The sequence below is a fragment of the Octopus bimaculoides genome, chromosome 6 (genome assembly GCF_046866305.1).
Source record: "Octopus bimaculoides isolate indiv1 chromosome 6, ASM4686630v1, whole genome shotgun sequence".
Classification (NCBI taxonomy): Eukaryota; Metazoa; Mollusca; class Cephalopoda; order Octopoda; family Octopodidae; genus Octopus; species Octopus bimaculoides.
In genome coordinates this window covers 80,913,311-80,941,228 of record NC_142933.1, presented here as the reverse complement: position 1 = coordinate 80,941,228, position 27,918 = coordinate 80,913,311, and the positions used below count along the sequence as shown (strand labels likewise).

Genomic DNA, 27,918 nt, shown 5'->3' with positions numbered 1-27,918 from the left:
CCTTTTTTGGAGAAAAAATTTAAACAGAAAAGCACTGTTCAAAATCAAACAATGAGAAGTTCAAGAAAAAAAAGTTGCTTTTGGTCAATAGTCTATCATGACATGAAAGACAACAAGTTTTCTAAATTTAGATTTCTTCACCCATCATATACCCTGACATCTTGATCGTTTAGTACAGATAAAGCTCCATCTACCACTATATCCCAAGAATCCAGTGAATTGTTTTTTTACTGTAGATATGTGACAGCTTAATTTTGCTCTGCATAACACCGAACAATTAGAATAGCTAATGCAGAGTAAAGATCACATAATTTTATAAAAGACATTAGCATTCAGAACAGAATGCCATAAAAGGAAACTATTGGAAATAGAATAAATAGGATTTAAAGAGAGGACCAGAACCCGCCCAATTCAGTTAATGGATCCATTATGTTCCTCAATGGGATTTAACAAAAATAAAAACTAAGGTAGGATTCAATTTGGTGTCTGAGTTGATTCTAGCAACATCCATACAAGACAATTGAAGTTCTCTCATATCGAATATATCTATTGCAAACTTAAATATATTGTTCCATATTGGATTTTTTAAACCAGTCAGATTAACGTGACTTGTTCACGTTTACTATTAAAACCCGAGTGAAAGTTGCAACTAAGAAAAGTAGTTATGTACTAGCAGATCATAAACTAAAATGATATAGGGGAAATACCAAGACAACAGCCATAATCTAAAATAGGAAGCAATTACTAATTACAATAAATTTCATGCGATTCACTGGAGATTATGATACAATTAAAAGCAATAACTTACCCACTGTCTCCAAGAATGATAACTTTAAGCAGCACCTTCTTTCTGGATGCCATTATTTTACAAGTTGTACTAACTTCGCTGTAAAAAAAAAAAACATTGTAACTAAATCAAAAAAAAAAGCATGAAAATAAAACATCTTTAAATATATACTGACATTTTATATTGATCTCAATAGGCTAATTATCAACCAACCTGTTTAGGCTGCTTTGAAATATAAAAATATATAAGGAAGGTACATAAACAAAAAGTGTTGTTTTCTCTTTACTGTGTAAAAAGCAAGCTTATTGATAACGTTTTTAGATGAAAACCAAACTCAAATTTTTCAAAGTGATTTAAATAAAATTGAAAGACACATACATTGATTGACGCCCACCAAAGTTTTGACTAGCACTTTTGACTAATAGAGCAAACACAAAATGTTATCGGTCAGTTACTAATTTACGATTTCAAGGTGTAAAGTACATCAGTATTCTCACAAAATCATGGCTTCACGAGATCATCAATAGATAAGAAAAGCACATTTATCCTTAGCAGGGAATTAAAAGAAAACAGCTTGTGATACTCCAATTTCATTTAATCTTCAAAGAGGACATTATTTTATAGTATAATCTTAACTACCAGAAAGTAAAAGCACATTAATAATTTTCAGTGGATATATTTCTCAATATTTTCCACAAAGCTGTTACAAAATAGCATTAAAATCGTATAAACTATCTTTAAAACAATGTGTTAATCACCTAAAGAGTAAATTGAGGGTGTATAATAAATACATGCTTGTAATAAGTAGCTGAAAATGAAATCTTGAATTAACATATCTTAATACGCACTGATAAGAAATGAATGGCTGCTAGAGCCAGCGAAATATTTTCCAATAAATTTAAATGTGTAGGAGAAATGGATATAAAACCCATACAAATGATAATAAAAAAAATCAACTTTTTTAAAACTATAACTTAATTGCAATGCACTATAAACAATTGATTTTAAATTTGGTCTGAAACATTAATATACAGAATAACATTACAAGTGATCACAAAAAGATCTTGCAATACAATGTTATAAACATGAATCGGTAAGGTGTGTGTATATATATTATATATATATATATATATATATATATACGACATACAAAATTAACAAGTGATGATGTATCCTAAGGAGTTGAATTTTTTAACATTCTTACTCAGCACATTCCAACAAGTACTGTTATGAAGAGAGCAAAAAAAAAAAAAAAAAAAAAAAAAGCAAAAACATTAAGATCATTACAATTTTGTTTTTAAGTGAAAAGGCTCAAAATTCCTTAAGTTTAACAGATATGGTTCCTAAAAAATTTTTAATGTCTTACAGAAAAACGAGATAAAAACATTCAAATAATTGCTGTACTTTTTTTTTTTTTTTTGTAAGTCAACCTCGAAGTGTTTCGGATTATTACAGAGAGTTACAGACGATAGTTTTCCCAGAACGTAACATTAAAAAAATATCTAAATTATATTGCAAAACTTAAAAAGCAGGATTAAAAAAAAAAAATTAACCTTGTTCCGAAAGGAGTTGGGGGGGGGGGGGTAATGGGGAGTAAATCAGCTTACATTTAGGAAAATCTGTCTGCTTGGTTTTATTTATGCATACTAATATTTACCAAAAAGTAATTTTTCGATTTAGATCGAGCAATCAAATTCTAATACATCAGCTTATTAAAATTGCTTATAATAATATTACTTGACAGTATGGAGGAAAAAACAGCACATATTTCCAGCCAAACAGGCCTACAGGATTAAACACAAACTCGTAAAGAGAAGGAGGCTATTTATTGGTAGTTATACTATGGAGCTTTAAATAGATTTTTCTCTCGACCACAAGATTAATTTTTACATCTTTTTGAAATATCGATTGTAATAAAGAAAGCATAGGGAAAAAAAATTTGTTTTGATGAAATTTAACAAAAATGTCAGCCAAAACCTTAAGCTATATTTCAAAGTCAAGAGCACAGACCAAAATACCATTACTCACAAATTCAAGTTACATAAATATCCTCCTAGTTTCTGATAAGCAGTGTAAGAAAATCTGTCGTAATTATTATCTTTATTCAACTTCAACAATAAGAGCGCTCCTAAATATTTGAAGATTTTGACAAAATGCGCAGGTTTTCATCAACGTCGTTTTAGGTGTCTGTTCTCGTATTAAGTAGCAGGTGCCCGAGGAACAATTTGAACTAAGCAGGAAGGAGAATGTTTATTTCATTTGTCCTGACACCACAAGAGAAACACAATTCATTATAAAATACACCCACCCAAATCATGACACAATTTTAAATAATTTCCACTCTCACAAGAGAATTGACAAAACATATACGTTGTTATTAATGTACCTTACATAAAAATAGTTCCTTTAATATATATATATATATATATATATATACATACATACACACTACGTGTTATATCATACAAGAAAGCATCGAGAAAAAGAAACGTCATATTTTTAATCACAAACTTTTTACCTATATCTGCGAAAATGCTGCAGATATATAAAAATGAATAGTTACAACATTAGTCATGATGCAACCAACAATGATTTTCCCCCTTTTTCTCTTTAAAAATGTTACCTAAAGTACAAACAACTGGCATATATATATATATATAACAAATGCGTTTTACTCCATTTACTAAATTTATATATTTACTCAATTACCCAAAATAACAAGGAGTTTCTACCTCATAAACAGGAGTTACACCACAGTCATTTTTATGATCTTTGCTACCCTGGTATCTATTAACCAATTTATTTTGTCCGAGTTAATTATTTACTAAGAGAAAATAAATACATATAATAAAATATATATATGTATGTATAAGTGTGTGTGTGTGTATCCACTTTATCATTTGCGAATAGTCTTATACATTACCGATATTACGAAGGAAAGGGAGGTGTGTACGCAACTGCAACAACTGGTGATGGGCTTGGAATAACGTAGAAAAAAAGAATCTCCTTTTTACAGTACGTATAAGCACGGTGGAGAGAACATTCACAAACAGTAAGCTATCGCTATTAATATATATACCAAGTGACTTACCTAGAGAGATTGGTTTATTCCCAAGTACAGATGCAGCACCAAGTTAACCTACCAACACTACAAAATGGCGATCCCGTGACAAAGTCTTGTGACGTCATTGTTGAAGAGCGTTGCCTCGAGGTGGCGCTACATGCTCCTGTTCTCCAAGAATTTTAACTCGTCCCTCTTCTTCGTTATCGCTGATATCTTAGCCGTTTGTTAACATTTTATTACACAATAATTTAGCATAGAAATAGTAACACACAGACGCAAAAAAGAAAATATTTCTGTAACGTAAAAATTAAATAAAAATCGTCAAAACAAAAATATGGTTGAACAGTTAACTCGAATCATATCTGTGCAAAGTAGTTCCATAGTGAATGAATTATGTTTAATTTAATTGAAACTATGTATCAATCAAGGAATGCAATAAGTAAATATTAATACAACTGTATTTTTTAAAAAAACGTTTAAATTGGAAAACGATTGGCTTTCGTTGAGGATATCCGTATAGCTGACTTATTATTTATTCTTCTCACTAATGAAAATATAAAACATGATATATTTCTAATTTCATTTCAGAACATCCCGATTATCCGAGGCTTCAGTAATCCGAATTAGCATTTCACATTTTCCGAGTAAACGAATGAGAATCATTTAAAACTGTTTTATTTGTAATTTTTATTATTATTATCTGAATTGCTATATAATTTTAACAGTCGTTGGAAAGACTACTAGACAAACTATAGATGAGGTCATACCCGAAATATTGTTTGTTTTTAATACATTATTTATGCCTTGTATTTTTGTCTATTATAATATATATTTACGCTACTGTGGACACACATTTCATAACTTGGCGTGTAAGGTTTGTAAGTTAAAGCTTCTTGTGTTTTGAGTCTAAATTTAATAAGCATGTAATAAAAAGAATGTATCAGATATATAATACTTTATTTAAATGAGGTACTTTCAATATTTACAAGAAATGTGGAAAACGTCTTGAATATGGAGAAACGGTTAGTGGCAGAGAGAAAAGTGAGGAAATGGCAACAACTTGTTTGATTTTATAATTTGTTGGTTGTGATGCCTGATTACAGTTGTATGTTAACTGTTAGAAACTTGTCTACAAAGTCATTTTAATTAATTTCATTCATCAGTATCATAAAAATCAGAGGACGTTTCGAAACGTAAAACAGTCAACATGTATTCGAAAGAAACACGTGAAAACGTGCGTTGCATGTTCACGTTTTTCGGCTAATGATTATTTGCTTCTATTTTAGAAAAACTTTTATGAATCCGGACATGGTATATTGTGTAATTTACTGCTCTACATATAAATGGCTTGTGTCGCCAAAAAATTTCACCATATTGCAATGTCCAATATATTTGAATGAATTAATAATATTCTACCAAAATGCTTGTTGGCAGTTGGAGCTTTTCGGGAAGTTTTGTCAAAAACGCGATGCTTTACTCATACTGGCAAACTCGCTCTAGAACGTTGTACTTTAAAGAAAAACGCATTTCTTTTGAAAAGCCGTTTAAATGCAGAATTCCATAGGGGCATTACGCGTCCCTATTCATTCCCGGTCATAACGGTACACATTGCAAAACTTTCACTAGTTAAAAGATCACGAAGAAAGTTGAAATTCACATATCGCTTCTGTGGAAATACAGAGACCAATATATTCAGTTTTAGGTATATATAAGCTAGTTTTACATTTTGTACTTCGTACTTGGGTAGAGACGGACTATATGTAATCTGAACCTTTCCCCCCTTTATTTATTTTTTTTTTTTTTACGGAATCCCACGTTTAAGGCTATGGAGATTCCGATTCTGAAAAAAAATTGTTTGAAAAATTTCAATTCCCCCCCCCCCACCAAGCAGGCTATTTACATGCTAGAAATAACAGCCAAATCTCACAAAACTAGTGTTAGGGTTAGGTTTACCCTGTGGATCTATATAAAAACCGGGGGTGGGGATCGAAATTTTGAAATTGAGATTTTTGAAAATTTTTTTTCAGAATCGGAATCTCCATAGCCTAAAACGTGGGATTCCGTTAAAAAAAAAAATGAGTGGGGAAAGGTTCAGATTACATATAGTCCATCTGGACCCATACTTGTTCCTGGTAACATTGGAAATCGAAACTGCCGACCAACTTTCTAAAGAATATTTTGGTAGTCACTCGCAAAATAGTGTTGAATTATAGCTAATAGTAAAGCACCAGACTAAATACATTAGTTTTTACTTTCCCACGTTGTTCTGCGTTCAAATTCCTCTGGAGTCGATGATGCTTTTCATTCCTTTAAAGTGAATTACGTTGTCACTTGAATACACAATTCTAAACTATTCTAAAACAATTACAGTTCATTGGTATAGATTGCTATTTAGCCACGTCAACTCTAAATGAATAGACCTATGATCAAAAGCACTCTAACAATGACCATTCCATCTTAATTTCAGATATAGTGCATCTAGGTCCACATTTTCTAAAGTGACTTCCATTTATTTAAAGACAGTAAAACTTACAGGGTAAGATGTAATTTGAAGGTGATTTGGCTGCACTGTCTAGCAGGTTGAGAGACTGTATAGAGGCTCCCTCCTAAACAATGAGATGAATGCACAGAAAATAAATTATTGAAAAAAGCACTATTAAAAAGCTATATCTCAAGTGGTTGTCCATATCTTTGTAGAAAAAAAATGTGTAGCCCAGATCTGCTCTGTGACATGCTGAAAGTCAATTGAAAGACTAAGTAGTGCAATCCACAAATCTGTTTTTTCAGGATATGTCCATTCCTCCACCTTACTGAAGAGCTGTGGTTATTTACATGGTTTCAAATTTTGGCACAAGGCCAGCAATTTTAAAGAGAGGGGAGTAGATTTATTACATCAATTTCAGTGTCCTTATTTTATCAACCCTGAAAGGATGACAGGAAAAATCAGAATCTGAACTCAAAATGTAAACAGCTGGGAAAAATATTGCTAGGCATTTTGCTCAACTTGCTAACTTTCTATCAACTCACTGCTTTAGAATTGTGGTTAATTGTATAGAGTGCAGAGGGACAGTTTGAATACTAGGGGAAAAAATGTTTCAGAACTTGGAAAACAAGTACCAGACTTAAAGAAAGCTGAGCTCTTTCATTTCAGAAATAAATATAAATAAATGGAATTGCAACTGTAACATCCTACATATATTTTTATTTTTATTCTCTTATTTCCCTTTATACTTCCTACATCCATCCTTTTCCAAAATAACTCCTTATATTGAACTCTACTATTTATTTCCCTCTAGTTAACTCTCTCGTATCATCTCTGATGAAGGGATATCCATAATAGCCCAGAAACAGCTGTAAGACTACCTTTCTCTTTATAAATGTCCTATAAATTCCATGCAAACTTGACTTTGTTGTCTCATTTTATTTAACATATGAATAAATTACTAAATATGTATTTATTATTACATCAAGACAACTATGAAAAGATGTGAAACAGAAAATTATATAGGTGCAGGCATGGTTATGTGGTTAGAAGTTTGCTTCCCAACAACTTGGTTTTGAGTTCAGTCCCACTGTGTGATATCTTAGGCCAGTGGTTCCCAACCTAGGGTCTGCAGACCCCTGGTGATCTGCAAAGGTAGTACCGGGTGTCTGTGAACTAAATTCAAAATTTCATACATATATAATATATCTATATATATATACACATACACACATAAGGATAAGCATATTAAAAGAGTTCTGTGGGAAAATTCATTTAAATAAAAGGGTTGGGAACCTCTGCCTTAGGCAATCGTTTTCTACTATAGCCTTAAATCGACTAAAGCCTTGTGAGTGGATTTAGTAGATAGAAACTGGAAGAAGCCCATTATATAAATATATATATATATGTGCATGTTTGTGTTGGTCCCCACTTACCATTTGACAACTAGTGTTGGTTTTTTTATATCTCCATAACTTAACAGTTCTGCAGAAAATGATCAACAGAAGAAGTAACAGGCTTAGAGGAAGAAAAGAATTGGGTGGGGGGTGGGGGGTCAATATGTTCAGTTTAAACTTTTCAAGGCAGTGCCCCAGCATGGCCACAGTATAATGACTGAAACAAGTATATGATAATGATAAAGATTTCCTTTAAAGTTTAGGTTAGGTTAAAGTTTTAGATAAAAATGCTTTGTGATTAATTAGTGATGAAAATATAAATAAATACTTGTTAACAGTTGTGTTACAGTTGAGATGAGTAAAGCCAATTAAATTGATTCAATGTCCCTTGAGAGAATGTCCCAACACATTTTTGCCACATTCTCTCTCACTATTGCTCTCTTTATCTTAGTGACTCACCCACTCTCTTTATCTTACTCTTTAACCCACCCTCCTTTCTTTTTTCAACTGGAGTATTCATGTATCTACTCTACAGCAAGACACCTGTCACTGTCCATCTATACCCCTCATCTCTCATCAACTGGCACAAAGCTGCCCCCACTCACTACTACTCCCCCTCCTAGCTGAGGTTTGTCTTGCAAGTTACTTGGTAACCATATCGGTACTGGTGCCTTGTAAAATGCACCAGTGTAGGTTCCACATAAAAAGCACCAGTGCTGGTGCCAACCACTTTGCAGTACACTCTGTAAAGTGGTTGGCATTAGGAAGGGCATCCAGCTGTAGAAACCATACCATAACAGATAATGGAGCCTGGTGTAGCTCTTGGTCTTACCAGCTCTTGTCAAACTGTCTAACCCATGCCAGCACAGAAAGTGGATGTTAAATGACGACGATGATATAACCAGTGATTATTTTATTGTTTGCAAAGGGATAAAAGGAAAATATATTGGTAGCAGGATTCAAATATATGAGCTAGATAGATCAAACTAAACATATAATAGTTCAAGGTTCTTGTGATACTGTCAACTTTATCTGTTTTTGTCGATACTAAAATTACAAGAGATCATTTAGTGGGAACAATATGAATACATCACATATAACAACGAGGGAAATGTTTTGTAAAACCTTAAATGAGAATCATTAATTTTTAATATAAACCCTACTTCTATAATGATAAAAGCAAAATTCTGTCTGTCCATCTGGGACCCTGTTTCTCAGTCTACATTTGCACTACATAGACATATCATATCTTTTTGGAATTAGGTTGATCCTGGGATTGAAAATCTGCCCTTCATTTGGTTCTTGAACATCCAGCATTGGGATCTGTTTTAAAAACATTTGAGTTGCTATTTCTAGCAGGTAAAGCTTGGTTGATTCTTGGTTGGCATTTGTCAGATGACATCAGAGATCAAGGAGGATATAAATAACATTTGCTTCATTAATTTTATGTTGAGATAAGAACTTTGGGACAAATTGGCCAACAGTTGGAATTCAACTTGGGATTGGAACAATAGAATGATTGCATTACAGAATTAATTCTCCTCAGTCCATCACCTCTGATCAAACACTACTGGAGCATATAGTCATTATGAATATATTATAGTCATGCTATTTAGTACCTTTTAGTTTTGGGTCACAGGCCCTAATTAACCCTTCGCAGGAGCTGATTTTAAGCTAGTTTATATTAAATAACATTTAGCAATCTTAACATGTGATTCAGACTGTTAGCTAGATCTGGCTTAGTAATCTTTAAGCTAGCCCTCAGCTCAATTTATATTAAAAAAAAATTCTAATTTGAAAATATTCTGTAAAATATATATTGCTAAAGTGCATTCTGAGTTGGAACCTGTCCAGAGTTGTGATTAACAGTGGTTCTGATTAGTCAAGTCTGTACCCCTGAATAAAATTTTTTATCTCATCCAATGAAACAGAATTTTATGAATCCATATACTAAAAGCTATAGCTTATTTCTCCTTCACTTTGTCTATAAGCAATATAAGCATTGGTTTTCTCAAGAACTATATGCAATCATTTACACAATTTCTATATCTTCACTCTTAAGATTCCTACTTAATAGTACTATAGACACTATGTAGGTGAGATTTTTCCTGCACAACTCTGCACAAGCTTTCCTAACATCTCATATTCTTTTCTATCTTTATTATTAATAACGTCGATATAGAATACATATACATGCATACATTATGTAATCTTTTACATTTATTATCTGTAACTGGTTTATAGCTAAAAAAAATTGTCTTCTCTATCTAAAAATCACAATTTCTCCATATGCTTCTCCTGGCATAAAAATCTCAGAAAAGACTGAAGCATTTTGCTTCTTTAGCTTGGTTTAGTGTACGTAGATCATAACCAGATCAAATTTTACAAATAGCTCAAAAAGAAATAAACAATTCTCACTGTGTGGCATCAACAATGTTTCTGAAGTTATGAAAGCCAAATTGTGTTCAGCTAAATACAAAGTGATGCAATTTACTCTTTAACATTTTAACTGGCCATATCCAGCCAGAATATTCTACCTGTTTTACATTCAAACTGACCAGATCTAGCCTCTCACACCTACAGTGTTATTCCAAAACTAAACAATCGCATCATTGAAATATCAAAGCTACACAATAATGCAGGATTAATTCAAAATGATAGGAATAAATAAGCATTTCATTTGGCAGAGTTATCTGAATGCTAAAGGGTTAAATATTCCAAAATGTACTCAAGAAGACCTGGCCTACACAGCAGAAGTGTTAAGGCTGCTCCCCATGGTGGAAAGGTTTGGCCTGCAAGAGTCCCATGCCAGTGCCATGTAAAAGCGCTTGTGCAGTGCCACATTAAAAGCACCCAGCATACACTGTAAAGTGGTTGGCATTAGAAAGGACACTGAGCTGTAGAAACCAAGCCAAATCAGGCCGGAACCTGGTACAGCTCTCCAGCTTGCCAGCACCAGTCACATTGTCCAATTCATGCCAACATGGAAAACAGACATCAAAGAATGATGATAATGATGATGATGATTTATGCCAATGCTCTGGCTCTTTTTTCTACATGTGACTGTCTGCATCTCTTCATAATAGTTTCATTTGTCTTTAATTACAGTAGTATCAAGCACCACATCTTAAGATGCTCAAGATGATGCACTAAATTTTCTTGTGATTGCAAATATTCATGAACATACTTCCAATCATTGATTCCAGATTTTCATAAAGACAACTTATTTGAAAAGCTAGAAACTTGGCAACAAAAGCAAATAAATTTTACTGGTGCTCTCTAAATAAATAAGCCACCTTCTAAGAAAATATTAATTGTTGTTAATTTTCCAATACATAATTGTGATATTTTTATGTATAAATATATATATTCATATATCATGTGATCAATCAGACTATCAGATGTTGTTACACATTGCTGGTTACGATGCACTTTGCATTGTTTTAGCCTTCAAACAATGCCACCCTGTTGGCTAAGCAAACAGGCCAACATTCACCCTTGATCAAAAGGGGTACTGGAGCAACATCCCACCTGGTCTCGAAATCAAACCCATGATCTGGTGATTGTGAGAGCCATGCCCTAACCCACTAGACTATACACTTTCACACACACACGTTTTCAAACAGTTTCTGTCTACCAACTTCACTTACAAAGTGTTTGTCAGCTTGGGGTCATAGTAGAAGAGACTTGCCCAAGATGCTGTCCAGTGGTATTGAACCAGCAACTATTTGGTTGCAAAGTGAGCTTCTTAAACATACAGCTATGCCTGTGTCTCTCATGAAACATTCGCAAAAATCCAGTTGATCTTGAAGATTTAGCAATATAGTCTTAGAACTGAGATGAGACTCCATAATAGTTTTGTCATATTTGTCCAAATGTAAGATTCTGAAAGCTCATGAACGATGAAAGGAAATATGATTAAGATCAATGTTTTACACAATGGGTGCCTGGGAAAAGGGATATTCTATCCCTAGAACGTTTCAAGTGAGGGGATGTACAGCAAAACTGTTTTTTGAAATAAAACACCTGTGATTCAGACAGCTAGGGTAGGCTACACACTGAGAATGAGCTGGGACAGGATACCAAAGATACCCTGCAGACTTAGTCCTCAATAGAGATTTCAGGATGAATGTTCAAATCATTTGAGCACTAACAGGTGTTTTCTATATTGAGCATCTGCATCTCATCTCTTAACTCTATCTCTGTCTGTCTGTCTATCTCTCTCTCTCTCTATATATATATATAGATATAGATTCTTTTATACTTTTACTTACTTCAGTCATTTTTTACTGTGGCTATGCTGGAGCACTGCCTTAAAGAATTTTAGTCAAAACAATCGACCCCAGGACTTATTCTTGAAAAGCCTAGTACCTATTATATAGGTCTCTTTTGCTGAAATGCTGAGTTATGGGGACGTAAACACACTGACATCGGGCACTATTGACAAGCCTTTCTTGTCACATACCTTTTCAGATCAAATCACCCGTCTGAAACCTTACAAACCATTTTGAACTGGTTCTTTCATTTAAGCAATGTTTCCCATAAACACCATGGATATTTCGAATTGCTTCTGCTGCATCATTGCCTTTTTGTGAACTCATAGAGTGTTATATGCCTCAAATTCTCCAAGGTCATATCCATCTTTGAGAGTGGGGGTCAAGAAGTAATTGAATCAGTTTATTATTATGACAAATGCACAAGGCCATGGTAATATCTACTGCTGCCTTTCAGGTATTTTAAAGTAACAAAGCAATCCAACTTACTATAAAATTTTAAACATTACTTATGAGATGACCTCATACAAAATAGTACCTCCTGATATTTTAAAATGTTTAAGTGAAAAATAGTAAAATTCCAAGGAAACATTGTATGCATTATAAAAAGCAATCTGAAAACGTTGTACTTAGGCACATAGTGCTTTTTATTCTGAATAAAGAACTAAAGATGAACTTTTGTTTTTGTTTGTTTTTACTAATCCAATATTTTGCAGAAACTAATTTCACGTGAGTTTTATTTCCATTTCCCCTCAATAATTGACAAAATTCCAGAGCAGCCAACAGTAATGAGCTTGTAAATGACAAGCTCAAATATGCTACTTCATTAATAAAAAAATAATTCATTAGAGGTAATATTCGTTACGTCCGTCTCCAGTCAAAGGCCTATCATACACACTGGCAAGCAGAATGAAATGTATTTTTGATTACTTTTTCTCAAGAAAACCACTGATTAAAGAGGAAGAAAAACAAAACTGTAAAATGAAGTCAACTATTTGTTTTATCGAAATCGGTCTATTTACAAGACTGAATCATCTGTAGACAATTAAATATTTTATTGGAAAAGCACAAAAGCCTTCCCTATTAATCTGTAATGATAAAAATAAAAAAAAGGTGAACGGAAATAGTCACAGAAAAATGTCATAAATTTCGCTCGGAAAATGTCACGGGAAAAATGTCACATTTCATTTAAATTCAAAAAGTAATAAAGTAATTAAATACTATTTTAAATCGCTTATTAACTGATAATACATGATATATACACAATGACAAAGCAATTTATATAATGACATTACACATACACGAAAAGAAAAAGCTTCAACAATATTTTATTAAAGTTTTGTGTGTGTGTGTGCTTAAACTTTTCTCATTAAAGAAATCATGGTATTTTATAATAAATGGAGCGCAATAATCGAATTGACAAAAGCCCGTGTTGTTTCTTGTATAATTTAATAATTCTTATACATTATAGTTATGTAGGGACTGATAAATAGTACATTATTTACATTTGACGGATATTTGTCCTCATCTTGTTTGTTGTTAACGTTTCGGCTGATATATCTTCCAGCTTTCAAGTGTCTTGGGGAAATTTCGAACCTGGGTTCTTATTCTTAAAGTATTTTTCAATGTTATTATTATTATTCAGGTCACAGCCTGGAATCGAACTCGGAATTTTAGGATTAGTAGCCCGCGTTCTTAACCACTACGCCATATGATAAATAATACTCGTGATTATATTTCTCAGTGGATCTGTTCAGTTACTGCTTCAGTTGCTTTAAGAAAATCCTGAATATCAGAACATTTTCTTCTCTCATAAACTCTATAATGTCAACTTAGATTGTATTTTACTTTTCATAGCAAATGCTTGACGAGTGACTTGAACTAAGATCGTGTATTGAAACGGAAACAATTACGTCGTGGAAGAATTGTGATAATAGCTTAAAATCCTACTTATATCATTATATTCACTATATTTTATTTCTTAATAGTATTGTATAGTTTTGGAAACTTTCGAATATACAATACTATAAAAAAAATTGGCAGTTGGATTAGCAGAATCGTTAGGTCGACTCACATTCTTATAATACATCCTAGATGTAAGTGGAATTGTAATAGAAACATAATAGTACACAAGTGAATGCCATCAATTTAGAATTCCAATTCACTCTATACCCGAAGATCAAATTCACTATTTTTGTACTGAGTTAAATCTAAAGACTTTTTCTTTTACTGTTATTGTTAGTTGGATATCTCAGTTGGTCGAGCCTGAAGACATCTAACCCTATGACCCTCTCGGGGGACAGGGGTCCAAGAAAGTGGATGGATGGATTAATAAAGATAACGCAAGACAGGAAGAGGTTACTCCAACAAGAAGAAAGCAGGAAGACTTTTAAATGGAGTTATCGTTCTTCAAACTTGACGTTGAGGCAGCGTGGAGAGGAAGTTCATTAATAACAATATAAACATGGAAAACAAGGATTTCCAAGCATCTGAACTCGGTACTAAAGAATAGTAAGTATATCCACTTATCTAACGATTTAATTCATCCCAGTTTCGCTTAATTGCATTCAATATATAGAAAATAACAAATCATAAACATAGACTGCAACTGAAAAGTATTTTATCAAAATTTAGTTTTGCTTTTCTTTAAATACTTTTGTCTTTTTGACAAAAGAAAAAAAAATCCACCAGAACAAGCACACAAACAAAAACTAATTGAAATCAAGTCATAATGTCACAGATAAGTGTATAAACCAATTTCTATATTTAAAACAATACATTATAGCATAGTCTATCTATAATGTATGATGCACCTGTAGAACCTTCGCAAAAAATCTTTTAATGAATATAAAGTATAAAACGTGGGTTGTTGTTGGAAACAATTCGTTTTGGAATTCCATTTGATGGAAACAGGAATTCCAGTGCAGCTAATAAAATTTTGAGATGTTTCGTTTATAATAACTTACAGCGATTTTCTACAAGTTATGGCAGACCGTTGAAAGCTACATGCAGTTCCTCCCACACAGTATAGTAGTCTGTTCAGATGATTCATGTTGTTTAACCGCAGGTCAGCCCTGGTCGAGCAGACTATAGATTAAAGGCATTCCAGTCGTCACCATCCCATCTTTTTCGTAAATGTAAGGAACCAAGAACCACATTATGGAACGCATCTTTTTGTAAAATGATAGGGTGTAAATTTAAGGGCGATATGGCTGCTATTTCTAGCTGCTCAAGTGACTACGTAAAGGTTCTTTTGATGCGAGACCACCATACTTTTTTTTCATTTTATTTTCATTCAAACATGACTTCAGGATAATGCGAAAAGTGAGAACCATACCTGATCCCCCCCCCCCACCTCCGGAAGACCTTGTTTTACTGGTAAAAGAACTTGTCAGCTGGTTTTTTTTTTATTTGCTAATTTGCAGTGTCTCTGTTGTTCGGAATATTTTACTTACAACTTATATAAGGTCACCGCTTTAGAAATTACAAAATTGACATATTCATTAATCAGTACCAGACTAACCGAGTAGCACGAGCCCCGCGTTTTTCAGATCAAATGCTTTATTATTTAAGTATGGATAGTGCCTTCAATTTTATGAACAAGGTATTTGAGGTTGCCTCAATATATTTTATGGTCTCGATCCAGCGATTTTACACTCACATCATTACTGTAGTACTATCCTGTATTAAACAAATTACAAGACTCAAGTTGAATGGCAATATTTGGATGCTAATTAATAGACTTACCGTTCTATTTCGCAGTATTATACACATCACTTAATAATTTAATTAAAGTATCATTTCCTCATCATTAAGATCAATTGAACAAATCAGATTATTATTTAACAGATACCGTGATGCTAACCAATCCTATAAAATCTAGTCGAGATTTTTAAACCGGTAAGAAAAACATTTCATTTAACCATATGCCGTTAGGCAAAACGGTAAATGTTTACAAACCGGCAAAACTATAGAACAAATAACAAATTTACATAAATAACGACACAGTTTCAGCGTAAGACCACAAAAACAATATTTCGGTATTAGTATATGACATCAGTCATGAGTGTGTCAATGTTTGTTCGGCTCTGTCGAACAGATAAAACACGGTTTCACACATTCACTCATGACGTCATAGACTTTTACCGAAAGATTTCCTAAAACCTTATACATTGTATTAGGGAATAATATTTAACTTGTGCATTCTAGTTGTATAAATAACAAGTATGAGTGAATTGGCGTAACAGCATATAACGGTACTGTGTACTTTTAAGGTCCCGATATGAGTCGGGGGAGATAATCAAAACAGAATCAGACGAGTAAGTGTTGTCCCATTCTTAACCCATAAATATTGAATCTTAATTGTTTTACTGATAGATTTGAACCATAATACCTATTTAGACAAATTATGTTCTTCTGATCTTCATGAGGATCTCCAATTTTAGCCATCTACAACATTAGCAACTTTTATTTTATTGTCTTGTGGCGGTGTACTTTGGGAAAGACTTCCTTTTGTACCCCACCATAAAACTTTTTTTTTTTAAATATTACACATAGTGGAAAATTAATTTCCTATCATGTCTTATAACAATAATGATGAGAAAGTCATAAAAATGAAGAATTACTATTCTTTTACTCTTTTACTTGTTGCAGTCATTTGACTGCGGCCTTGCTGGGGTACTGCCTTTAGTCGAGCAAATCGACCCCAGGATTTATTCTTTCTAAGCCTAGTACTTATTCTATCAGTCTCTTTTGCCGAACCGCTATGTTACGGGGACGTAAACACACCAGCATCGGTTATCAAGCGATGTTGGGGGGACAAACATACACACACATATACATATATATACATATATACGACGGGCTTCTTTCAGTTTCCATCTACCAAATCCACTCACAAGGCTTTGGTCGGCCCGAGGCTATAGTAGAAGACACTTGTCCAAGGTGCCATGCAGTGGGACTGAACCCGGAACCATGTGGTTAGTAAGCAAGCTATTTACCACACAGCCACTCCTACGCCTATTAAAAAACTATTAAAAAACTTAATTTCTGTATTATGTATATTCATGTCCCAAGGTTAGGCAAATTTCATAATTAGGCAATTTAGGCCTTAACATTAGGCAAATTGAGACAGGAATATACATAATACAGAAATGAAGTTTTTTAATAGAAATTCTTAATTTTTATGACTTTCTCATCTTTATTATAAGACATAGTAGGAAACCAATTTTCCACCATGTGTAATATCTTTTAAAAAAAATTTAGGGTGGGGGTACAAAAGTAAGTCATTCCATACTTTGTAAAATTTATCTTTTACTTATTTCAGTCATTGGACTGCAGCCATGCTGGTGCACTGAAGGGGTTTAGTCAAACAAACCGACCCCAGTACTTATTCTTTAAACCATCGTCCTTATTCTATCAGTCTCTAATGTTGAACTGCTAAGTTTTTCAAGCATTGGTGGGAGACAAAAATACACACACGTGCATGCACGCACATATATATTCATTGGTCCTTCAACTATGCACAGTTGGACCCATAAAATTAATTATGATCCGACTCTCCAGTGAAATATATATCAACTGCGACCGTCTTGTGTAGCTCCCATTCTAGTGGAATATATATCAGTTGTCACCATCTTGCATAGCTCCACTTCATGCTTGGTGATGATCTCTTACATTAGTCCTTCAAGTGGGATTTGAACAAACTTCATTTCGTTAAAGTTTTCTCAACAAAATTTTTTTTAGTGTTCTTTGTTACAGAAAAGTTTTTCAGAGCAAAATTACAAACTTAATGTTTATTAAATAAGGGTATCTAATTTAGCCACAAGGGCAGCGAGGGTAGTGCTTAGTCAATACTATTAATCCCAGTGCTTGACAGGTACTTAATTTCAATTAGGAGGGATGGAAGGCAAAGTTGGCCTGGGCAGGATTTGAAATGAGAATGTAAAAATCGTAAACAAATTACGCAAAGCAATTTTCACGATACTCTAACAATTCTGCCAATTTGTCAAAACATTATTATATTGCTCTTTCACTTTTTGCTATAAATGTATTGTGATTAGTGAAAAGATTTAGTCATCATCATCGTCGTTTAACGTCCGCTTTCCATGCTAGCATGGGTTGGACGAGTTGACTGAGGACTGGTGGACCAGGAGGCGACACCAGGCTCCAGTCTGATCTGGCAGAGTTTCTACAGCTGGATGCCCTTCCTAACGCCAACCACTCCGAGAGTGTAATGGGTGTTTTACGTGCCACCGGCACGAGGACCAGTCAGGCGGTATTGGCGACGGCCATGCTTGAAATGGTGTATTTTATGTGCCACCTGCTCAGAAGCCAGTCCATCGGCACTGGCAACGATCTCGCTCGAATGTCGTATTTTTTTCACTTTCTCCAACCACCATGGAGACCATCAAGAATAATAAAAAGTTTCTAAACTGTGCAGATGAAAGCAACTTATAGATCAAGGAGAGCTTAAACAGTACATGAATACATTGGAAATATCCTTAAAAGAATGCACTTTCCTGCAAAGTGTTCTTTTCATACAGATTTGGAAGCGAAACAACAACTTTCCATGACTAAACATGGTTATGACCAAATACCAATAAGGTTAAAGCTGCCAAAGTAAAGAATACCACAAGACAAGTGATTGACTAACAGGGTCAGATCTGCTCATATTGCTGTAGATGCCATTTGTCAAGAACCACTTGAAGTTTGTTGCACCATTGGTAGACTTAACATTACAGAAATGACCACTGCCAAAGAGTCTAACATCCTTAAAAGGCTTGGAGGATATCCATGATGAATGGAAAACTAAAGGAGGTTCAGAATAGTAGGATTTCCTCAATTATGTCAACGGATTTAAGTTGACAGAGGGAATTACCAGACACTTGAACATTTAGCTGCAGTATCACATGGTTTACAATAGCATTAAGACTACTACAACAATTTAACATCATCCTAATGAGCCTTGAGCTATCTGCTGCTACATGTGTATGCATTTCTAACTGAAAAATCACAGTTAACCATGTAGGATTTTTTGTGCAATGTAGGATAAATGTGATTATCTGAGACTGAATCCATTATTCATTATGGTAATGACTTATTTTGAACTAGTAATGACCAATGCTACTTCTATAGTTCTGTTACCACATGGGTCATATATTAGCTATTTCTACCATATGACTCAAAGTATATGGAGAAAGGTATGCAGTTTAAGAGTATCTACTACACACTGGGGTGATGATTGAGTGAAACATTTTTGTGGGAAGTTGGAAATGACTGGTTTTTCTACCTATAGGTGGAGTAGTCAATGAGAGGGATTATCTGATGGAGAATATACCTGATGCTGAAGGACTAGAAGGCCTGATGGATTATTTCCATACCATGTATCTAGCCCTTGTTGCATCCATTCACTGGTACTTCCTTCATTAAACTTAAGAAGTATTCCTCATTCAGTCAGTGAATGTTCATCAGCAACCATTGATGTGGAGTCTTAGCATTAACAACCTCTATGAAAATTGGAATTTTGGTTTCTATGACCCCACAAGCTATCTAGAAAGCCATTGGTAGTATTAGAAAGGATCAATCTCTTGTATCAACAGCCCTGATTAAAAATTCTTGAGCTACAAGTGCTGTACTCACTTAATCCTGCTCTCTTCACAATAATCATCCACATCAGCATACACTGTTATTGTTATTGGCTAAAAAGACAGAACATCTGCTGGATTATGAATGCCTTTTATGAACTGTAGTTCGTAACTGGCATCTATTTTTAGTATCTAGTGAAGTATTATCAGTGAAAGCTTTTTCTTTTCCATTAAATAATGTTAATAGTGGTTGAAAGTCACTATGTTAAATGGTCTTCCATTTACATTTATATAGAATTTATCATGTTAATACCACAGCAAAGCCTTCATTTCAGTTTGACAAATTTATTGCTTGATTTTTGAATGTGCCTTTGCTGTATAGGAAATAACATGACATTTGTCTCAGAAGTCATGTTGCCCCAATATGGTGCCCAATCCAACAGAACTGACATCCTGTCTGGTGTCAAAGTTTGATGACAAAATATGTGATGTTATGTATTGTTTGAATTCCTGCAGTTTTTTCTCTTGTTTACCAGCCCATAGAAATTTTCTCTTCTACTTCTGTAATATATCTGTTAGTAGCTAAAAGTAATGTGAAAAAACAGGGAAGTTGAGTAAATTTAGTCAGTATTGTTAGACATTTAGAATGAATCATACCACACAAATCTTATCTGTTGGTTTTTAACTCACTAATTGAAATAATGAAGCAAAATATTGTAGTTGGTATTTCAGGGTTTAATCCCATGTTTTATTGAATGTTACTTTATAAATTACATCATCATTATCATCATTTAGTATCTGTTTCCCATGCTGACATGGGTTGGACAGTTTGACAATATCCAGTGATCCACAAGGCTGTGCCAAGTTTCAGTGTTAACTTTGGCAATGCATTATACTGTATACTGGCTGCTTTTTGTGTGTGTGTGTGTGTGTGTGTGTGTGTCAATGGCACTAGTGAGGTTGCCCAAGTAACTTGTAAGACAGAAAAAGAACGGGGAAAAGGAAAAAAAACATTCATTACTAAGTGGGGGAGCATTTACGAGGGAGGTGGCTTTATGTTATGTGTTAAATGATTAAAGTATCATAGAGGGCAAGCACAGGTGTCTTGCTATAAAAGGGGATACATAGCTCTTCCACATTATGATACGGGTGGGTAAGAGTAGGTGAGAAGGAGATAACATCATTACTGAATGATTTCACTGTACCATCAACTTTTATTTTGTTTTAGTTGACCAATACCTTTAAGTTGAAATACAATTCATCATCATTGATTAACAATTTTTTCCCATATAATTTATAGTGATTGGCAATTGTTTTTCACCTTGACATGCATAGAAGTGTTACTTAAGTTGAGAAATAGTGAATTCTTTCCTTTGCTTAATTTGGAAATACCTTTTCAAAAAAAATTTTTTTTTTAATGAGTAGCAAATTTTCTACTTTGCTGGATGCAGAAGACCAGAAGAGAATTGAGATTTGGAACCATATTCTTTTACTCTTTTATTTGTTTACATGTTTCGGTCATTAGACTGCGACCATGTTGGGGCACTACTTTGAGGTATTTTAGTTGAACTAATCGACCCCAGTACTTATTTTCTTTTTAAGCCTGGTACTTAATCTGTTGGTCTCTTTTGCAAACCGCTAAGTTACAGTGATGTAAACACACCAACACTGGTTGTCAATCTGTGATAAGGAACAGACACAAACACACAACAAGCTTCTTCCAGTTTCCATCTACCAAATCCACTTGGTTTGCCCGAGGCTATTAGTAGAGGACACTTGTTCAGAGTGTCACGAAGTGGGACTAAACACAAGACCATGTGTTTGAGACCCATTCAGTGTATGATAACTTGAATGTCTTTCCTGCTAACGTGTAACAGAATCGCTTTTGTATTATTGAGTCAATTCTCTCAAGTGTGGACCATTGTAAGTGTGAAAATTGTAATGTTGAGCTCTGAGGGTCCGGGGAGATTGTTGCTATTATATAGCACTGTAAAACGTGTATATAAACGAAAGCCTTAGTTGTAAGGAGTCTTTGATCTCTGGAAGACTGCTTTATTAGAAAAAAAATAATAAAGTCCCTTTCAATGAAATGATAACCGTGTTACTGAATGAATAGTAACTGATATAGTGTGTGAAGCATACAATGCTGCCATATGATTGTTAGAAATGATACTTATTTCAACAATTCTGGAAAGATGAAAGTTAAATCTGCGAAACTAAATATTGCTTAGCATTCAATCCGGAAGCTCTATAATTTCTGTCAAATCACTCAACTTATTACGTAGGTGACTATGAATTTCTAAGATAGGCACAATGCTTCAAATTCGGGATGGGAATATAATCATTTACATTGATCCTAGTATTTGACTGGTACTTTATTTTATCGATCTGGAAAGGAGGGAAGCTGAAGTTAACCTCAGTGAGATTTGAACTCGAAACAAAAAAAAGAGCTGTAACCAAATATTTCAAAGCATTTTGTCTGATGCTCTAACGATTTTGTTAATCCATCGCCCGAAAAGTCAGAAATTTTGAATTCGGAAAATGACAAATCTACTTGGGAAATATTAAAGAAACAGTTTTAAACATATAAAAAGAAAAGGATCAGTTCCACCTAGTTTTAGAAATGGAAGTTAAAATTTACTACAATTACATGAATAATCGGTATTCAAGAATGCCGAATAATCATATATATATATATATATATATATATATATATACTTTATTTAAAAGCAGCAGAAATATAACAAAAAAACCGTTACTCTGAGTTTCACGTTCCCGATGAACGGGAACGTGAAACTCAGAGTAACGGTTTTTTGTTATATTTCTACTGCTTTTAAATAAAGCATATTACTCTACCTCTGGTATTTGAGTACTCTTTTTTCCACCTTGTTGCACATTCCATGTGCTTACTCCGGTATATATATATATGTACACACACACACACATAATCAAACATGATGAATGAAAGCGATTCAATTAATTATAATTTAAAATTCTATATAATCACCTTAAAATCTGTTTTCTTTCTCTCTATCTCTCTCTCGAGTACAACTCTTTCTAACTTCTCCTTCCTGATAAGCTTAATTTGTTGTGTTGTGAAATGAAAATCGTCTTATGATTCTGACTAAGCTGCATGATTCTCTTTTGGGTCGCCTGATCAAAAAATCAGTCAACAGCAGTAGCCGATTATTATTATTATGTCATATTCAACCAACCTGTTTATTAAAATAAATAAAATATAGTTGTTTAACCCTAGGTCAGTTCGGATTATGCATATCTTTGATGAAAGTTTCTCAGCCATGGTCATCCCATGTTTTCAGACATTATACCTAGAGCTAGATTATCCAATCTATCCCCGCTTTTTAAAGAATATTGGGGTTCAAGGGCAACTTGGCTGATATATCTAGCAAGTCGAACGACCACGTAGAGCCGGTAATTTTTCGTTAGACATGCTATTCAGAAAGTCCCGCGGATCGCAGGTTGCCCATAACTGATATAAAGTTACCTTCGTTTACGTGTCCTTTATTTAAGTTGTAAGCACATGATTTGAGAGAGATTTGGTTGCTATTTCTAGAAAGATTAAGTTGGAATTTAAAACTAGAGAATAAGTTTAATATCTTTACGTAAATAAACCTCTACAAAAATATCAAATAAAAGAATGTGTGATTAACTTATTCCCAAGTTACCAATTGTATCCCAGTTTTTTTCCTAGACTATTTTATTTAATATTTATTATCGTTCGTTTGAAACTTCTACTGCGAAAAATTTAGTTTCTGTGCACATGGGCAGTGTTAACAAGTGTAATAGAAAACTATCAAACTTAATTTTTCCTACTATTATAAGTTGCTGCTTTCATCGAAGAGTCGCTAATTGAGGACTTAAACATCCTATGTATTCTTTAAGAGAAAGCATAATCACTTTCTTATTTGAATTACTGTATTTTTGAGACAATGCCATTTGAGTGTCTCCTATCAGTTTTATTTCTTTATAATTTTTTGAAAAATTTAAATTTTTTAATGAAATTTTTTACAGTTACCTTTCAGATGGTGCAAGTTATAATTATATTGGAATCAGTTTAAAAAAAAAAAAGAATTGGTGGGTGCGCCTGCGACCACACACGCTCCTACACACAGACATGAAAAAAATATGCGATGTGTTCGCACCCACCAATTTTTTTTTTTTTTTTTTTTTTTTTTTCACATTAAATTCTGATATAATTGTAATCTAACACCATCTGAAAGATATTTGTTGAAATTTTCATTAAAGGATATCCATTTTTTTCTGAAAGTGTTGATGAGGAAACAAAGTCGAAGGGAGGGGCGTGTGTCGGTATACTTTTTGTTGTAATTCTATCCTAAGGTAGGAATAAAATAAAATTTAATTAGTTTTTCAAAAATAACTTCAGTAGCTAGTATTGAACAAACAGGGTTGTTATTTCGAAATCTTTTCTCTGATATGAAGTTACAGAAATCTAAACCTAACTTGATACTAACAGTTAAAATTCCCTTTTTATTTATTTATTTTACTGTATGTCTCTTCTAATGTACTAAGTGCTGACGCCCTTACCTAGTTGTGCTTTCAGTGTCACATGTCTTTGTCTCAGATTTGTAGTACTAAGAACTACTTAAAATGCTTATGCGAAGAAAACTCCCACAAATTTGTAATAAACAAAAAGCTTAGACTGGTACGAGGAAGGGGAACTTTAGTAAACATGAAAGTTATAGTCATGTGAAGTTTAACATAAATGTAAGATATTCTTAAAGATGGGAAGAAAAATAAATACGGAGAGAACTGTTTGAGGAAGAGATATAAATAATCATCAAACACTCAAAACTTCTAAAACTTCACTTCTGCTGACAGATAATATGAAAATGATTGTAAAACTACTGACACTTGAAACATATTTTATATATAACGAACATATTGAAACAGAATTTTATATATAACGAACCAACGAAAGAAAAACATAATTTGAATGACATTTGATTTGTGAATTAGTTAAGATTTAAAGTAACTGATAGTACGCCATTATAAGCTTCAAGTTGAGAAACAAAAAATGAAACAAGCTAACGGATTGGCACTCGAAAGATTAACATATCTGACTATCACTTGCGTGACAACTGTGAGCGATTATATTCTAGAACGGCTGCCTTGTCATACTTTCAATTTAGACAACTTGTTGCTGTTTTAATTGTGCTACAAAATACATCTATATATTTTAGCAAGCTCCGTATGTATTGACATGTAAACTCATTGGGCGGAGGTAAAGAATACGTACACCAACCGTTTTGGGCGTAAAAAAAAATCCTAAATCTAACCAACGGGTGTACATATTCCTTACTTTCGCCATACATTGTCTTTATATGCCGTGTTTTCGTGGAGAGAAAGTAAGGGCCCAGCCGGACCCGTTTCGATCAGCAGCAACTCAGTACCCTTTTTAATTTATCCACAGAGAGACTGTTTCGTACCACTAAGAGTTTAAGGATATTGGATAGAACAATTGACAGTTACATCTGTTTATAAGTTAGTAGTGTGTTAAACCGTTTGTTTCAATATTTATATATATAAACAGATACAAACACCTTGCCTTCAGTATCTTTGTGGAGTGAAAAAGAGCTATGTTAACTGTATAATTTCATTTTCTCAATGTAACGTCAGTGTGTCGGACATACATTGATTCATGGAGATATCAGTACAAACATTGAACCTAAATAGGAAAACTCACTGTGCTGAACATTAGCAATAGGATGGCCTAACTTGCTGGCACTGATTGACTAATGATTTACCTTGCAGGGATAAAATAATAGAAACAAATTATAGTATCTGATCTGGAAAATCAGAATGGTGGGTGTTTTCTCATGTAATTACTAGTGTCTTTGTCTGGCAAGCTCTTGATATATAGGGCAAGTTCCACTTTTCTAACTCAAATTCATGCTTGTATTATTGATCTAATCATTGACATTTGATATATTATTATCTGCACTATTACATCTCTGAAGGTTGTCTTTTTGAACTCACTTGTGAGTCTCATACAACCAAGGGCAGGTTTGGCTGTTCAGTTTTTCTAAAATTTTATTGAAGCAATCCAAGAACAGTACCTCTCAGCCATGTACTAGCTATATAAAATGTAATTCAAAGCCCTCTTTTCTCAGCAAGGGAGAACCAACTGTCTTGTTTCTTTTTTTTTCAATGAGCTCACCTTGAACAAACACCCAGTAATATCAGTTGTTGTTTACTCTCGTACCAGTTAGTCTTAATATGAGATACATTTCAGCTGAATGAGTTGTTAATTTGCTGTATTTCTATTCTGCCAGGTTACAAACATCATATGTTGATTTTCTTTCTTTTATCTCAGCAATATTCTACATTCGTACTACACACGGACCACAAAGAAATTTATTTTGAGAACAAATAGAAAATGCCCTTTCTACATGTTTAACTTAATCTTGATTTTTTTATATATGGTAATTGATGAATGTTAATTTTCTCTATACGAGTTGTTGTATTATTCAAACCTGTATAATTCAAAAAGTTTTAATACAAAACTTTTACAAACTCTTGGAAGTAAATACTGGTTGTTTAACCATATTGAATTATCATACCACTTAGAACAGTAGAGGTCTTTTTTTTTTTTTTCAGGTGGTGTGTGTATGTATGTATGGATGGATGGGTGGTCTTGAAAGGGTAGAAAATCAGAGTATTTCCAATGCAGCACTCAACCTGTGCTCAAGGAGACTCAGGGTAGGTTAAAATTCTGTTGGCGTAGAAATTCTAGATACCACACTAGTAAATCCAATGTCTGGGTCTATTGAAGAGTAAAACATAATCCAAATAAGAAGAGAAAGAAAGAGTTTAGCATATCTTTAAAGACCAGTTTACCATTATTTCAGTATCGCTGTTTTTAATGCCGTTGCATGCAAAAGTTCCATGTGAAAAGTTATGTGATATTTGTGGTTTTAAACATTAGAGTGGCACTTCATCAGACTTGCATTAACAGGTGTGCTTTTACATTGCGCACAATGTAACTTTTCACATGGAACTTTTGCTTGCAATGGTACTGAAACAAATGTAATTGGTCATTAAAGATGTGAGAAACTCTTTGTCTTCTTATTTGGATCATAAACTTAAACTCTGCATATTACTGATATAATAAATGTTACCGATGGGAAAGATTGCAATATTTGAACTCAGTATGTTAGTTTTGTTGTTGCAGTACCAGGAGACCATTGCACAGATTATCTTGCAGTATTTACCTATAACTCTTTACATACTTGGTTCAAATACTACCAGGGTCGATTTTGCTTTTCACACTTCCAAATTTGAGAAAATATTACCAGTCAAGCACAGTGTCTATATAATTAAATTTACTGTACCTATAATCCAAATATGAAACTTTGTGCCTATGTTAGAAATCAATTTTAGCTACAGTAGAAGAATGTCCTATCCTGGAGTTGATTAATCTCTCATATGCTTAATACCATGAATCAAGACCTCAGCTAAGCCCTTAAAAGACTCTCAGGACTTTGGTGGCATTTATATATTTTATCAATGTTGGGCTTGCTTATCCAGGTGAACTGACTCAATGTAGAATAACATATTCTACTTTGAATCACAATGAAACACATTTAGAGGGTTTAAACTAATGACCTATGAATAGTGTTGTCCAATACATTATTCATTCAACCATATTGCATCTATTTTCACATGAAAATTTCTCAATGTATGAAATCCACAGCCTATCTTTGATTCATGATTACTGTACTAGTGACTTTTAAAAGTGTATGAATAGAATGAAAATTTAATTTTGTTTTCTAAACGTATCAGTCTAGATCAATGGTTCCCAAAGTGAGCAGTACTGCCCTCCTGAGGGGGCGGGGAGATCCAGGGTGCATTGAAGAAAAGTGGGGTGATAATGGGTCACCAAAATGGGGTGATGGATGTATGAACAACGAAATGCTTAACGGCATTTCTTCTGATTTCAAATGTTGCTGAGGTTGACTTTGCCTTTCATTCTTTCAGGTTTGTTAAAATAACTACCCTTTAAGCCCTGGGGGTGGTTTTATTGATTTACCCACTCTCCTGCAATTGTACTAAAATTTGAAACTGTTGTTGTTGTTGTTGCTGCTCCTACTGTTGTTTATCTAACCAAATGCATTCCATTGGTCTGAAAAGGTCCATCTGCTACGAACACCTGTGTAGAGGATTCAGTATACTGTGACTAATGATGCACCGATAGTGCTATTTGTCTGGCATCTTTTGCTGTCTGAAATGTTGTCAAGTGCTCACAGCTCTCCAGCCAGGCAATGTGGATGGTAGTACATAAACCCT

At 33.7% G+C, this 27,918-nt stretch overlaps 2 protein-coding genes across 8 annotated transcripts in view; one reads left to right on the top strand and one right to left on the bottom strand.

The window, feature by feature from the left end:
- The window catches only part of LOC106881634 (ras-related protein Rab-7a), a 49,845-nt gene extending 27,117 nt beyond the window's left edge, over positions 1-22,728 (bottom strand). Inside the window, exons 1-2 of one of the 4 annotated variants that reach the window (XM_089354144.1) lie at positions 22,598-22,728; positions 809-886 (exon numbers count right to left, since the gene is read on the bottom strand). In XM_089354144.1, coding sequence (XP_089210270.1) covers positions 809-861 — 53 coding nt within the window. In that variant the 5' untranslated portion in view covers positions 862-886; positions 22,598-22,728. Of the gene's footprint in view, positions 1-808; positions 887-2,815; positions 2,982-3,710; positions 3,839-3,878; positions 4,038-22,597 lie in introns of those variants that run through there. The other 3 variants (XM_089354143.1, XM_089354145.1, XM_089354146.1) reach the window with 3 other exon arrangements.
- LOC106881008 (EEF1A lysine methyltransferase 2) overlaps positions 4,652-27,918 on the top strand; it is a 44,318-nt gene continuing 21,051 nt past the window's right edge. Inside the window, exons 1-2 of one of the 4 annotated variants that reach the window (XM_089354140.1) lie at positions 4,652-4,725; positions 14,247-14,515. In XM_089354140.1, coding sequence (XP_089210266.1) covers positions 14,469-14,515 — 47 coding nt within the window. In that variant the 5' untranslated portion in view covers positions 4,652-4,725; positions 14,247-14,468. Of the gene's footprint in view, positions 4,726-5,006; positions 5,554-13,561; positions 14,516-26,229; positions 26,332-27,918 lie in introns of those variants that run through there. The other 3 variants (XM_089354141.1, XM_089354142.1, XM_089354139.1) reach the window with 3 other exon arrangements.